General features: G+C 41.2%; 1 protein-coding gene across 2 annotated transcripts in view; it reads right to left on the reverse strand.

The window, feature by feature from the left end:
• Nucleotides 1–240: 240 nt before the first annotated feature.
• The window catches only part of LOC121922951 (deleted in malignant brain tumors 1 protein-like), a 41,545-nt gene continuing 25,709 nt past the window's right edge, over nucleotides 241–16,076 (reverse strand). Inside the window, exons 6-9 of one of the 2 annotated variants that reach the window (XM_042452919.1) lie at nucleotides 13,115–13,420; nucleotides 10,934–11,251; nucleotides 6,398–6,703; nucleotides 241–687 (exon numbers count right to left, since the gene is read on the reverse strand). In XM_042452919.1, coding sequence (XP_042308853.1) covers nucleotides 347–687; nucleotides 6,398–6,703; nucleotides 10,934–11,251; nucleotides 13,115–13,420 — 1,271 coding nt within the window. In that variant the 3' untranslated portion in view covers nucleotides 241–346. The remainder of the gene's footprint in view (nucleotides 688–6,397; nucleotides 6,704–10,933; nucleotides 11,252–13,114; nucleotides 13,421–16,076) is intronic. The other variant, XM_042452920.1, reaches the window with a different exon arrangement.

A 16,076-nucleotide genomic window follows, 5' to 3' on the forward strand; every position in this document is an offset into this window, starting at 1 on the left:
AAGTGCCAGGTTTCACAGCTCATAAAAAACTTGATTCAAGCATTGAGAAACCTATATCACCTATATTTACCAGACACTAACAAGCCTTTCTCACATCCCTACTCTGGGCTGTCCTCAGCCAGACTCAGGCTTTTGATGAACCACAGACTCCTTTTACTTATTCTTAGGAAGTAAGACCCCTGAGTCCACCAGGAGCCAAGATCCACATCCAGGGGAATAAACACAACAGATGCCTGAAAGTTAGCACTTTACTTTGAACAATTTGATTTGAAACATCTCAAGGTTTTTGTTAAAACAACTAAAATAAAAATAGATGTTTACTTATCCCCACAGGATCATGTTGCTTCTATACACAATAATATATAGGTATCCCATTACCTGAACACTTAACACTAGCAGCTCCATCGTTGAGGCAAGCGTCTCCTCCAAACATATACATAAAACAGTCAAGAAGAGAAGTTTCTATTCCATCACAATAGCTGAAAAATAGCCTGATAGGATCAAGTCCTCTTCCAAAATGAGATCTCTCTGGAACCCATAAGGCATCTCCACAGCCCATTTCCCTGCAGACAACTCGGGCAGCTTTGATATCCCAGAAATGATCACAAACGGCTTGCCACTGCTGGTTGTCGAGTATCTCAACTCTCCCAGAACAGAGACTTGATCCATTCACCAGTCTCACCTTGCCTGAAAAGTTTAAAAGCAGTATTATTTCATCCATTCCAGGTCCTTCCTTTAGCTCCCATCTTTCATACTGAAAGGTGATAACATTGTCAGAATGAAAATGGGAGAGGATTCTTGTACCTTTTTGTTTAAGAGGGAATTTCAGTAGGCATTGCTTGTTACATGATTGTATGAAAAGTTACACCTGCTGAAACTTCTTCTCCTACACATTATTTCTGGAGCCTGTTGTCACTATGTGGACTTTTTTATATCAGCTTCGCAATGACCACCTAGGGCTACCAGATTGAAAACTCCTTTCTTCCTTCTTCTACGAAAAAGATACAAGAATATTCCTCTATTTTCATTCTGGCAATCCTTCATTCTGACTTTTTGCAATCTGACATGAAAGACCACCATCTGAATGGGAATCAAGGAAGTTTGAGTCTTCAGTCTGTAGCTCTACGTGGTCATTGAGAAAGTGATTTAAAAAAAAAACCAGTCTGTGGACGCTCTACACAGGCTCCAGAGATACATGATAATTTTCAGCCACTATCCTCTAAAACTCTAATTCAGGATGAGTTAAAAGCATCCCATAGGCGTGTTACAGCCTCCAGGGCTGGTACTGGACATCTTCAGCAATAATTTTTAACAACTAGATGTTTCGCTATCTATGCAGCCTTTATTTGTGATCCGAATTCTCTGCCTTTAGTAAAACTGAGCAATTTACATTTCATCCACAATATTTGTCTTGACACAGGAAAGCAACTGCAATTGAAGTCAAAAGGCTTTAATGGCTGGCATCCATAATTTTTGTGGTTTTTTCGGTCTATGGGCCCATGTTCTATAAGCATTTATTCCTGACGTTTTGCCAGCATCAGAGAAGATGCACGCCACAGATGCTTGTGAAGTGAAATGTCAGAAGGAATAAACTCTTACAGAAACATGGCCACAAAGGCCCGAAAAACCCACAAAAAACAACGCCGTGCCGGCACAGAGAGAGGAGAAGGAGAGGGCTGCTTGGCAGCCATTTTGAGACCGTGTGCTTGAGGACGATCCGTGTGCTCGTTGCTGACGGGGCGGAGCTTCTGTGAGTCACATCTGTGAGTCAAAAAGGGCGGATCTAGCAGACTAGCTTTATATACCACCTTCCAGAACAGTCTGGCCAGAGAGAGGAGAAGGAGAGGAGCTGCTTGGCAGCCATTTTGAGACCGTGTGCTTGAGACCGTGTGCTCGTGTTGCTGAAGGGCGGAGCTTCTGTGAGTCCATCTGTGAGTCAAAAAAGGGCGGAGCTAGCAGACTAGCTTTATATACCACCTTCCAGAGCCTTCCAGAACAGTCCGGCCAGAGCAGAGGAGGAGAGGAGAGGAGCTGTTGGCAGCCTTTTTGAGACCGTGTGCTTGAGACCGTGTGCTCGTTGCTGAAGGGGCGGAGCTTCTGTGAGTCACATCTGTGAGTCAAAAAGGGGCCGGAGCTAGAAGATCTAGCTTTATATACCACTTCCCGCCAGAATTTTAGTTTTTCTTTATCAACAACTCTGCTCAATTGGCATCAGGTTAGAATCAGATATTGAAACAGACCTTCCCTTTAGGTAAGATAGCGCCATACCTTCTTTAAAGAAGTATTCCCAGTAGATTGACTTTTATATTCATTACTAAAAACTTGCACTATGGACAACGGGGATCTGCTGTAGTCACCTGCAACTCTTGTGGGATGTTTCTCTTCTTGCCTACAGAGTGGGAACTTCACATGCATCAAGTGCAAGTTGGTAGCACTCTTGGGGAGAAAGTGCAGCAGCTGGAGTCCAGAGTAGCTACACTTCGCATATTAGGGAACAAGAGGATTTCCTGGACCACATGAACTAACCATCTTGGATGAGTACCATGCAGAGGAAGATGCTTCGGGTGGAAGAGGTCACTTGCCATACACAGGAGGCCGACAGCTGAGGAATGTCACCAAAGAGAAAGTAGCCAAGAAGGGATTCTTCAGGGAGCTTGCAGCTAGAGAATCGATTCGAAGCTCTTTCCCTTACAAGAGGATGAAGAAGAGCCGCAGGACAGACTTCAGGGACAGAGCAGGGGACTGAGAGTCCCACCCGAGGGAACAGTCGCTGCTCAGCCTCGGAGGAGGTGGTTTTCGTAATGGGGACTCCTTGCTCAGGAGTACAGAGCCGTGATTTGTAGGCTGACAAGATGTTCTCGAGAGGTGTTGTTGTCTTCCAGGTGCAAAGATCCGTGATGTGGACAGAGAGGCTGACAAGACTGGTCAAGCCTACTGACAAATACTCCTTCCTTTTGGTCACGTGGGAACTAATGATACTGCAAGACACAGCTTTCAGAACATCAAAAGGGATACAGGCGCTTGGTAGGAAGCTGAAAGGCATGGATGTAAGTGTTGTATCTCGGTCTCTTGCCAGTTGAATGAGGCATGGTAAGGAAGGGAGAGGAAAATAGGGATGTGACAACTGGCTTCGCAGATGGTGCCGCCGAGAAGGTTTGGATTCTTCGATCATGGGCTGCGGTTCCATGGAGGAGGGACTTCTTGCAACGGCAGGTTGCATCTCACACAAGTTGGAAGAAGAAATGTTTTTGCCAACAGTCTCAAGAAACTTGATCAGGAGAGCTTTAAACTGAGTTCCGAGGTGAGAAGGGACAATATTAAGGAAGGCGAAAGGGATGGCGAAAATAGTCAAACTGACATAGAGGAACAGCAAACAGTGCAAGACCCAACAGTGGGTGGCAAAAAAACTTGCACAGGCGTAAGTAAAAGGGACCCATGGTCTGCATGTCTCTACACTAATGCCACAGAGCATGGGAAATAAGCAGGTGAACTCGAACTCGTAGTACAACAAATCCAATATGATATATTAGGCATCACTGAAACTGTAGGATGGTCTCATGATTGGAATGTGGAAATAGAGGGGTAACCCTTTTTAAGAGAAATAGGCCAAACAAGAAGGAGGAGGAATAGCACTATAGTGTCAGAGATATTTACACCAGTGAAGAGATCCAGACTCAATCATGGAGCCAGTGGAGAGCATCTGGTAGAATCAAAGGGGAGGGAACAACAAGGATGTTATGGTGGGAGTCTACTACAACCCCCAAGTCAGACCGAGGAATGGAATGTGATGATGCCTTTCTAGAAACAGATGACCACACAGTCAGAAAGAAAAGAGAGATGTAGTAGTGATGGCGACTTCAACTCCCTGATATTTGTTGGAAGTCAAACTCAGCAAAATCCTCAAGGTCTAGCAATTCCTCACTTGCCTGGAAGACAATTTCATGGTCCAAAAGGTGGGAAGAGGAACAAGGGGGTCAGCTATATTAGATCTGATCCTAACCAACAAGGATGACTGGTTAATGAGTGCAAAGTGGTGGGATCATTAGGTGGAAGTGACCATGTTCTCCTGGAGTTTGTATACAGTGGAAAGGGAAGCCAGGCATAGTCAGACACGCATCCTAGACTTTAGGAGAGCGGATTTCAGTAAACTTAGAGAAGTATTTAGGGCGATTCCATGGTCAGAAATCTAAAAGGGAGTGAAGGAGTTCAGGCTGGATGGGAGTTTCTAAAAGACAGATCTGAAGGCACAATTTCAAACCGTTCCAGTGAGAAAGAAAAATGGGAGGGTCTCAAGAAACCGATGGTGACTAAGGAACTTTTAACAGAGCTGAGTTTGAAACAGACATGTATAAGAAATGAAAAAGGGGGAAATCACAAAAGGATTCAAGAAATAGCAGGCCTTTGTAGGGTAAAGTCAGAAAGCTAAAGCACCGATGAACTCACGGCTTGCTAGAGAGGTTAAGACACATAAAAAGGGCTTTTTTGGATATGTCCGCCGCAAATGAGAAGAAGGAAACGGTAGGGCCACCGTGGGAGATGGCAAAAATTAACAGAGACAGAGAGAAAGGCAGAATACTCAACACCTTCTTTGCCTCCGTCTTCTCAGAAAAAAAGGGTGATCAACCTGAGGTAATGGAGCAGAGGACAGAATAGGGGAATTTCAGCACAGAATAGTAGAGATAGTAGAGGAATATCTTGTTAATCTAAATGAATTTAAGTCTCCAGGACCGGATGAACTACATCCAAGGGTATTAAAGAACTGCAAATGTAATATTGGAGCCATTGGCATAATCTTTGAAAACTCCTGGAAGGAAAACAAGAGATCCCAGCAACTGGCGGAGGCAAACGTTTGTCCCCCTCTTCAAAAAGGGAAAAAAAAAAGGATCCAACAATTATCGTCCAGTTAGTCTGACATCCGTACTAGGAAATTCTGGAGCAGATCATTAAACAGAGAGTCTGTGAACCTCTAGAAGCAATGCCATATCACAAAAGTCAACATGGGTTTTAGAGAAACAAGTCATGCAGACAACCTAATCTCTTTCTTTGATAAAATTACCAGCTTGGAGATGAGGGAATGCTGTGGTGGATATAGTATATCTTGATTTCAGTAAGGCCTTTGACAAAGTTCCCCATGACATTCTTGCAACAATTCTTGTAAAATTGGACTAGAAAAGGTAACTTTTACATGGATCGTAATTGGTTGACCGGCCGAAGCCAAAGAGTCTCAACAAGTGCTCCTTTTCATCCTGGAGAGAAGTGACCAGTGGGGTCCCACAGGCTCTGTCCTTGGCCCAGTGCTTCAAACATCTTTATCAATGACTTGGATGACGAATTGGAGCATACTTATCAAATTTGCAGATGACACCAAATTAGGAGGAATAGCTAATACCCAGAGGACAGGATCAAATTCAAAATGACCTGAATAGACTAGAAAGCTGGGCCAAACTAACAAAATGAAATTCACACGGGAGAAATGTAAGGTATTGCCATAGGCGGAAAAATAAATGCACAGATATAGGATGGGTGACACTGGCTGAATGGAAACTACGTGTGAAAAGGATCTAGGAGTCCAAGTAGACCACAGTTGAACATGAGTGAACAGTGTGATGCGGCAGCTAAAAAGGCCCACACAATTTTAGGCTGCATCAATAAAGTATAGTGTCTAGATCCAGGGAAGTAATAGTGCCACTATATTCTGCTTTGGTCAGCCCCACCTGGATTTTAGTCTAGTTCTGGGCACCCACAATTCAGAAAGGACATTGAGAAAACTGGAGCGTGTCCAAAGGAGGGCGACAAAAATGTGTGAAGGGTCTGGAAACCATGCCCTATGAGGAACGACCTTAGGGAGCTGGGGATGTTTAGCCTGGAGAAAAGAAGGTTAAGAGGTGATATAATAGCCCTGTTCAATATTTGAAGAAGGATATCATATTGAAGAGGAGCAAGCTTGTTTTCTGCTGCTCTCAGAGAACAGGACCCGGAACAATGGATGCAAGCTACAGGAAAAGAGATTATAGCTCAACATTAGAGAAAAAATCCTGCAGTAGGGCTGTTCGAAGTGGAACAAACTCCCTCGGAGTGTAGTGGAGTCTTCTTCCTTGGAGGTCTTTAAACAGAGGTGGATGGCCATCTGTCAGGGATGCTTTGATTGGATTTCCTGCATGGCAGGAGGTGGACGGATGACCCTAGTGGTCTCTTCCAACTCTACGATTCTATGTTCTATTGATTCTATGAACTGCAATTTTTTCATCTTGATTTCAGGACTTTGGAAGATCATCAGGCCCCATGCACGTGTCTTTAAACTTAAATGATGTGATAGAAACTTAGAATAGCAAGTACATCTCTATAGCCTGATCAGTTGTTGCACTCCCTAACCAGTTTACAACATGTTTACACTTACCTGAGCACTCCACACTGGCATCCTGACTATGGTCACAGCTGTGGTTGTCCAAAGTGCTTTGGGCACATTCACGCAGGGATGTTTCTTCTCCTGTGCAATTTACTCCCTTGAGCAAGATGGGGCCAGTTCCTTGCCCATACCGTGCTCCTCCAAATGCTTTAGCAACATTTCCACCGCTCCGTTCCCTGCACACCACTTGGGCATCATGGGAGTCCCAGCCAGCATCACACACAGTTCCCCACTGTTGGTTGTGCAACACCTCGACCCGTCCAGAGAAGGGATTTGAGCCATTCACTAGACGGAGCTCTAACAGAATAAAGTAAAAAGAAACATGAGAGCCAGTGATAGAGTTTTGAGAGGCTAATGATCCATTTAGTGCAAACAACTGCATTCATACATCCGAAAAGGAGAATATACATATGGACATCATGTGATGGCCAGTTTAAAAATTAGACAGGTTTCAAAATTGGAAACAAAAGATGGGGAGACTCTATTCTCATGGCATAAACCATGAATTACTATTATAAAAATAAGAATAAAGCTGAGAACACAAAATTAAAAATCATGCCAATATATGATCTGAACTACATCCCAGCAGAATTCAAAGAGACAAAATAAATTTGCACTATTAAACCTAATTGACTGGGACCAGAAGAACTATGGACAGAGACCAAGATGGAATCACAAAATAATAAAATCATAGAGTTGAAATAGACTCCAAGGGGCATTCAGAAACAAGGAAAAATGCAAATATTACTTTAATACCAAACGAAGGCAAAGATAGATTAGAGATGACAAATTACAGACCTATTTCTCCTTAATATTGCATACAAAATTCTAGCATCCATTTTGGCTAACAGATTAAAGAACATCCTTAAAGAATATATTAATCTTGATCAAACCAGATTCCTACCATCTCGATATTTGAAAGATAACATCAGGACCATAATTAACATTTTTGAATATTATGGAAAAAAAGAATGTAAAATTGGCTCTAGTATTTGCAGATGCTGAGAAAGCCTTTGACAACATCCACTGGAAATTTATGATTGAAGTTTTCAAAAGAATGAATGTTGGCACAAATTTTTAAAACTGGATTAAAAAAATCTATACCCATCAAACAGCCCAGTTGATAATAAATGGAAAGAAAACCAAAAGTCTTGATATATTCAAAGAAATGCAACAAGGATGTCCCTTGTCACCACTTCTTTTTATAACGGTAATGGCCAATAACATCAGAGCAAGTAATGAAATAGTTGGAACAAAAATAAAAGGAACTGAATACAAATTAAAGGCTTTCGCTGACAACTTGGTGGTTATTTTGAAGGATCCTAATAGTCAAACTGAAAAACTGTTTAGAATATTTGAGGAGTTCGGAAGAGTTGCTGATTTCAGAATAAATAGAAGTAAAACCGCAATACTAACAAAGAATCTTACAAAGGAAGAAGAACAAGAAAGTGAGTGGATAACAAAATGTCAAACAAAGACAGAAACCAAATATCTAGGAGTATGGGTCACAAACAAAAATACTGAACTGTTTGAAAACAATTAAAGAAGTTATGGGGAGAAATTAAAAAAGAACTACATAGATGGTCCAAGTTGGATATATCGGGCAGGATTGAAACAATAAAAATGATGGTGTTGCCAAAAATCAATTTCCATTTCAAACGATCCCAATCAGTATTAGCAGCAACATGTTCAAACAATGGCAAAAAGACACCCGGAACTTTATATGGAACAACAAACAATCCAGAATAGGATCGAAGACTATGACTTGTCAAAAAGAAGGAGGAGGAGGGAGCGCCCCAAATTTAGATCTATACTATCAAGCAAGCATCTTAAATTGGCTTCCAGAATGGATAAGACTTGAAAATCCAGATCTGCTAAAACTGGAAGGATTCAACAACAGGTTCGGCTGGCATGCCTATTTATGTTATGTGAAAGCAAAGGTGCACGAAGAATTTTTGCAACATGTGATCAGAAAAGTGTTATTAAAAACATGGGAGAAAGTTAAAAAGAAAATATATAGAAAAATTCCTCTATGGACTTCAACGCATGAAGCCTTTTTTGGCAGATGGAAAACATTAGATAAATGGTTGAACTATGGGGATCTGTTAACCAAAAACAAAGATGGACAATACCAACTGACACCGATTGAGGAATTAGCTCAGTTAGATACTAAAATGCATTGGTTTCTTTATACTCAATTGAAGGAGGGCTTTAAAGTGGATCTTAAATTGAATAGGAGATGGAATTGAATAGGAGATGAAACTGAGGAACTTGATAAATATTTTTAGGTAAAGAATACAAGAGAACACCCAAATTATATAAATTTTTACAAAAATTAGATCAAGAACAGGATATCATATCGGACGTAATGATAAAATGGGCTTCAGATTGTGGCAACATTATTGACTTAGAAAGTTGGAAGTATGCCAGAGAAAAAACTAAAAAGTTTACATTGTTACAAAGCCTGAAAGAGAATTACTGGAAAATGGAGAACCGATGGTACTTGACCCCGAACAGATTGGCTAAGACTGATGAGAAGAAATCAAATCTATGCTGGAAATGTCAAGCGGCAAGAGGTACCTGGTTTCATGTGTGATGGCATTGTCCTAAGCTGAACATTTATTGGAAAGAAAGACACATAACAATTGAAAGAATGCTGGATATAAAATTTGAACTAAGACCTGAAATATATTTATTAAATATGACAAACAAAATACCACCAGGAATTGAAAGTAAATACAGGCGAATATTACTGTACTTGGTAACAACGGCAAGACTGTTAATAGCCCAATACTGGAAGGAAAATGATATACCGGACTTGGATTTATGGCTACAGAAATTAATGGATATAATTGAGATGGACAAACTTACAGCATATGTGAAGCAAAAAGACACTGAAAAGGTAGAAAGAGATTGGTATCCGATATTGCAATTTTGTAAATCGAGATGGTTATAATGAAGGGGTTCATTTGTAAATTTAAATGTATCTGAAAAATAAGCAGTTCTTTTCTTTTCTTTTCTAGTCTAACCAAAGTGAGCACATTTAATGATATTAGAATTTCAGATTTCAGAGGAAGATAACAGATTTATTGATATAAACAGACAATAAGAGAAAAATAATCGCAAGGGTGGATTGTGGGCTCTAGGAAGTTATTGGGAAAATATTGCTGATATACGATGTGAAGTATGTAATCTTGATAATCAAACTGTATAATCGTGATTTTATGTTTAAAAAAAGGAAATTACAACAAAAAGTTATCTCTCCAAGGGCCATCCAGTCCAACCCTCTGCCATGCAGGAAGTCACAATCAAAACATTCCCGGAAGATGGCTATCCAGCCTCTGTTTAAAGACCTCCAAGGAAGGAAACTCTGCTACTTTCCAAGACAGTGAATTCCACAGTCAAACAGCTCTTACCGTCATGAACTTCTTCAAAATGTTTAGGTGGAATTTCTTTTCCAGTAGCTTTAATTTATTGCTTTGTGTCCTAGTCTCTGGAGCAGCAGAAAAAAGCTTGCTCCAATCTCAATATGACATCTCAACAATTACCATCTAATTTTTCATGGATGAAAACCAGGACATTTGGATTCAGGCATCATCAAAGTGTGGTCAAGGTGGCAAAGGTTATTAATGAGGAAGACACAAAAGCGCAGATAAGTTGCAGTGGTTTGCTTTTGCCCATGGGTAAGGGCAATATTCCATCTGTCTTCTCCTCTCCCACCATGTGAATTATTGAGTGAAGATGACTTCTGTTGTTGTTTTTTAGCAGTACATTCCTTCATGTCCTGGGTCTGGACTTGATGGAGCTTGGGGTCTCCTCCACCTCTCTAAATCTGTGATTTCTCTTCCTATCCATTGATTCCACATAGCGGAACTCAAGGGGAAAAAAACTTCCTTTGAGGGAATCTAAAGATATAGCCATGTTAGTCTGTAAAATCAGTATGTATTCTTGATTCTCCAGAGGTTTAAGATCATCTTTTGGAGAGGGCCTCTCCCTCCTCCACCAGCTCCATCTCTACAGGTAGAACATAGAGTGATCGTTCCAGATGTAGTCTGTAGATTGGTGGATGTTTCACACTCCCTTTCTTATAACCGGATGTTATGAAAGTCTTCCTGGAACTGACTTTCCAATTTTCCACTTTTGGGTAACAGAAAGGATTTATAATAATCAAGAAAGAGATCTTGTAGCATCTTTCAGACTAAATGAAAGAAAGAAGTTGGCAGCATGAGCTTTCTTAGCTAAAACTGGACTTGGCACTTAATTTCGATACAAACAGGATTTTCAAGTTGAATTGACAGTCTCTCACACAAATGATTTACATAGGTATGTCCCTGGCTTTCCACTTCAACAAATGCATCTGAGGAAGTAGACTTAAGTCTACGAAAGCTCATAAGCCAACTTCATTTTTTCAGTTAGTCTCAAAGCTATTACAAGTTCTCTCAAATACCTTCTTTGAGGGAATAATCAAACTTGGAACCCATATGTAAGGCAATATATGATATTATCTAATGCAGTCCCATACATTACCTGAGCACACAACTCCAGCATCATTTTCATGGTTGCAGTTGTGAAACAGGCTGCTTTTTTCATGGGGACATTCATTGAAAGCATCTTCTTTCCCTATACATCGCACATTGCGTAGCCAGATAGGACCAGTTCCTCTTCCAAAGAAAGCTTTCAATGGGGACGATAAGGCATCTCCACAACCAACCTCCTTGCACACAACTTCGGCATCTGCCAAATCCCATTCCTCATCACACACAGTTCCCCAGTGCTGGTTGTGTAATACTTCAATTCTCCCAGAACAAGGGCTGGAACCATTCACCAATCTGATCTTTGGTGGATCTGAAACATGTACAGCTACCGTTACTTTTTTGTCATATTTTCTACCCAAAGCCTACAATGTGGATCTGATTGAATGGATACAAAAAGCCACTGTCTGTCTACCTCTGGAATATAGGCAAAAATATTTATCTTCTGATTATCATGTAAATCTTGGGGAAGTGTAATTCCCTCCCAACTTCCAAGGCTGGGTATCAGATTCCTTCAATAAGCAGGAAGGCCCCAGGAAGCATCCCCCAAACAAGTTGGAGATCATCTTCCTATACTCACTTTTCCAGAAGAGGCAGCAGTCATCTTGGCTCCTAGGGAAAGTTCAGACTTGATTTCTTCTAGGGCCCAGTTATTTCTCTTTTTAACAATGGTATCCATAGAGCTCTTCTCTAGCACCACAGTTCAGTTTATAGAAATCAGAAATTTGTGGTCTAAATAATTCTGAGTTTGATATTTAATGATATGTCTTTATACTTGAGAATCTTATCTAGTTTGTTCAAGGCTGTTTTCCCAAGTCTCTGCATTGCAAGATAGCTATGATGAAAGGAAATCTTTGGGTAGGAGGAGATTAGATATATTGGCAGGCAGGATTATCTCCTTTTCCTTATTCACCAATCTTTTGGAGAGGGCGTCTCCCGCATCCTCCACCTCCATCTCTACAGGTAGATCATAGAATGATCATTCCAGATCTAATCTGGAGGTTGGTGGATGTTTCACACTCCCTTTCTTATGTCTTGATGTTATGAAAGTCTTCCTGGAATTGACTTTCCAGTTTCCCACTTTTGGGTAACAGAAAGGATTTATAATAATAAAGAATATATTTTAAATAAAAAAGGGTGGAATTGATTCTAAAATTGAAATTCTTGGTGCCTTTGAATGAAGATCTGGACCTAGCATCCTTAATCTAAATACACTAAATACACTAGAGAAGGATTGTAATATAATGTACAAATGTGCATGATTGAAATATAACGCCATGAATGGGCTGAGTAATCACCTGGATAGATTGCATCAGATATCTCCAGGACTGATTCCAGCACACATCATTGGCTATTTCTTTTCAAGAACTATCTGGAATATGTATAGGTAACAAAAATTGGATAATCTGTTCCCTTTATACCCAATGGTCCTGTGTTTTGGAAAGTGTTCTCAACTCTAATGAATTCTGCTGATTGTTTATGTTTATAATTTAATCTTATGTGATTTGATGGGATATCGTTAATTTAGTGTTGTCTTTTTTTAATACTTATATGTGTGTTTGTGTTTGTTTCTACTCCCTGAAGGAGGTCTTTACTTATTGAGGCCAAAACATGTTGGGCTTTTAAAACAAAAGTTGATCATCTCAGAGTGTGATGAGTCTGTCTCCTTACCATTTTCTGGGAATGGGACTTGGCCATAGTATTTCTATTGTCGGTGTATGGTGATGAAGGCTGGACAATGAAGAAAACTGATTGGAAGATAATAAACTTATTGGAAATGTAGTGCTGGAGGAGAGGCCTACAAGGCCATGAACTGTCCAAAAGACCAAAAGATGGGTTCAGGAGCAACTGAAACCCGCACTCTCCCTAAAAGCCAAGATGATTAAACAGGGGCTGTTGTACTTTGGCCATATCATGTGAGGATGTCACTCATTGTAAACTATGATAACGCACAATAAATGAAAGGCAGTAGGAAAAAAAGGAGACTACATTCAAGTTGAGCAATTCAATCAGGAAAGCCATAGATTTGGGTTTGCAAGCCCTGAGCAGGACAATTGGTGACTCAAACTCTTTTAGGTTTTTGATTTATAGGGTCAATATAAGTTGAAGTCAATTTGATGACAAATCACAACTACAGTTTGGAAACTTTCAATATCTCATAACAACAGAATCCTACCTGCACACTCCACACTTGCATCGTGGCTATGGTCACAGTTGTGTTCTCCCCACAGTAGTTTGGAGCATTGCCTTAAAGATTCTTCTCTTCCAGTGCAGTTCACTCTCTTCAGCCAGATGGGGCCAGTCCCTCTTCCAAAACTAGCTCCACCAGATGCTTTTAAGGCATGACCACAGTTCAGTTCCCTGCACACAACCTCTGCATCCTGTAAATCCCAGCCAGCATCACAAACAGTCCCCCACTTTTCATTGTGAAACACCTCGACTCTTCCAGAACAGGGATTGGAACCATTAACTAAACGGAGCTCTGAGGAAACAGGAGAGTTGCAGTGTCATATTTATCATATTTCAATCACAGTGAATTTCCTGAGGATTCCACTAAAGACAGGAGTGGTGTATCCTATGACAGTACTTGTGGAGGGAAAGAGAAATCAGACACACACCATGCTAATGGATTATATGGAGATGAATCTCGAGTCATTATTGGTAAAAATGGGAAAAGATGAGTTAGCTGTACTCCAATTCAAAACACATATAAAATGCATTGCACTGTAGTGTCATGTGCATGTGTAGATAACTGGTGTTTTTTTTTTATTTCAAATCCTCACAAGTTGGAGCAGTTTTTGGTAAATTTGGGATATTTAGTTACCATGAAATCAAAATATTGCAGCTTAAGAGTCTGGTATATGTTGTTGTTGCTGCTGTTCTCTGCCTTCAAGTACACACTGATCTACAAGGATTATGTCATAGGGATTTCTGTAAGAAATTAGAATCATAGAATCGTAGAGTTGGAAGAGACGATAGGGCCATCTAGTCCAAGCCCCTACCAAACTATTGGTATTTGTATTAAGCAGAGTGCAGCATGGCCCAGTGCAACATGAGCTTCTGGTATAAAGTAGGATAAAAATATGCAGGATACTCTGGTAAGGTTAAAAAACAAAACTTACTTTATTGTTGCAAAGAACTCCATCTAAAATAGGAGAGCAGATAGACAAAAGAAAGTTATATACATGTTAGTACAAGAGACCCTAATGCTGAGTCTCATGTATGTTTGTACAGTGGACCCTTGTTATACGCTGGGGTTTGGTTCCAAGATCCCCCGTGTATAACAAAATCCGTGTATGCTCAAGTCCCATTAAATATAATGACATAGCAAAATGGTGTCCCTTACAAAAATGGAAAATCAGGGTAAATTTATACTTTTTTGGAACATTTTCAAACTGTGTATGCTTGAATCCGTGTATAAAAATTCCGTGTATAAGAAGGACCGGCTGTATGTACCATCCTGAGGCAGACAAGCTTCTTGGATGGATGCTTCCCAGAAACAAAGGATTGTAAACACTAACACTAAAGTTCTCTGCTTAACAAAGGGGGCTGTGACCTCACAAAGGATGGAGACATCTTGGATCTCAGAAGAAGTACCTTTTCGTACTGTTAATGGAATTGAAATTTTATCTCCAGCATTTAGGAATGCTTTGTTCCCATCCCTCATGGTCAGAAGAGGAGGGGGCTGCACACAGATACCTCCACACTCTATCCCTACAGACAACACAGTTGGTAGCCTCTTGGGGGAAAGTGCAGCAGTTGGGTCCAGAGTAGCTACACTTCAGCATATTAGGGAGCCGGAGGATTTCCTGGACACAACAGAACTAACAATCCTGGACGAATACCACGCAGGGAAGATGCTGGAGCCGAGGAAGTCACTTCACATACACAGGAGGCAGACAGCTGGAGGAATGTCACACAAAGAAGTAGGCCAAGAAGGGATTCTTCAGGGAGCTTGCAGCGAGAATCGATTCGAAGCTCTTTCCCTTATCAAGTGTAAGACGAATGAGTGAGTTCTGACTTAAACCCAGAGCTGAGAACCAAAAAACCAAGGAATTGCTCTTAAACATAGCTAAAGGACCAAGCAAGATGGTCCATGCAAAGCATTGATGTAACGAAGGTATTTGGCACCGAGGCAAGGAAGTCTGAGACTTGGAAGCTGACGGGGTGCCGTCCAGGTGTGATGACCATGCCCGGAAGGACCTTATCTCCTGAGTCGCCATGAGAGGAACTGACAGGACAATGGAGGGCTTTGAACAGAACAAGTTGCTTTGAACACGGACTGATCTGAACAGCCCCTCTCTCCTCCCAAAAGAGGAAGTTGAGTAATGTGCTGCATATTGCAAGACTTCAGCAGCCAAAGCCAGAGAGAAGAAAAGATAAAGACCCTGGACTTTCCTCTCCAGTTGTTGGCATCACCCGCGGCAACATGTCATCCCCAACCTTCGAGAACCTGTCAATGTTCGGCGGAAGGAAAGTGGTGTGGAGTATTGTATGAATGTGTGAGTGAAAGAGCTCTTGATATCAATGTTTGTGTTACTTTTGTGATTTATAAATGTTACATGCATGGTGTTTAAAACCAAATTGTTGTCTCAATGTCTGTGTCAGCCCTACTGTGAATAAGTCCACAAAGGGAGAGGTTTTCATTACACGCTCTCAGGATAAACAGGTTGGCCTTTACAAACTTGGGCATAAACACAAGCAGGATGAAGAAGAGCAGCATGGACGACTTCAGGGACAGAGCAGGGGAGCCTGACAGTCCCACCCGAGGAACAGGCGCTGCTAAGCCTCGGAGGAGGCGTATCGTCATAGTGGGTCTCCTTGCTGAGAGGTACAGAGCAGTGATTTGTAGGCCTGACAAGATGTCTCGAGAGGTGTGTCTCCCCAGGGGCAAAGATCCATGATGTGACAGAGAGCTGACAAGACTGGTCAAGCCTACTGACCATACCCCTTCCTTTTGGTCCACGTGGACCAAGATGCTGCAAGACCCACGCATTCAGAACATCAAAAGGGAGTACGAGGTGCTTGGTAGGAAGCTGAAAGGAATGGATGCACAGGTTGTCATTTCGTCTTCTGCCAGTTGAAGGGCATGGTCCAGGAAGGGAGGAAAATAGCAGATGTGAACAACTGCTTCGCAG

The sequence above is a fragment of the Sceloporus undulatus genome, chromosome 2, assembly GCF_019175285.1.
Source record: "Sceloporus undulatus isolate JIND9_A2432 ecotype Alabama chromosome 2, SceUnd_v1.1, whole genome shotgun sequence".
In the NCBI taxonomy this organism is placed as follows: Eukaryota; Metazoa; Chordata; class Lepidosauria; order Squamata; family Phrynosomatidae; genus Sceloporus; species Sceloporus undulatus.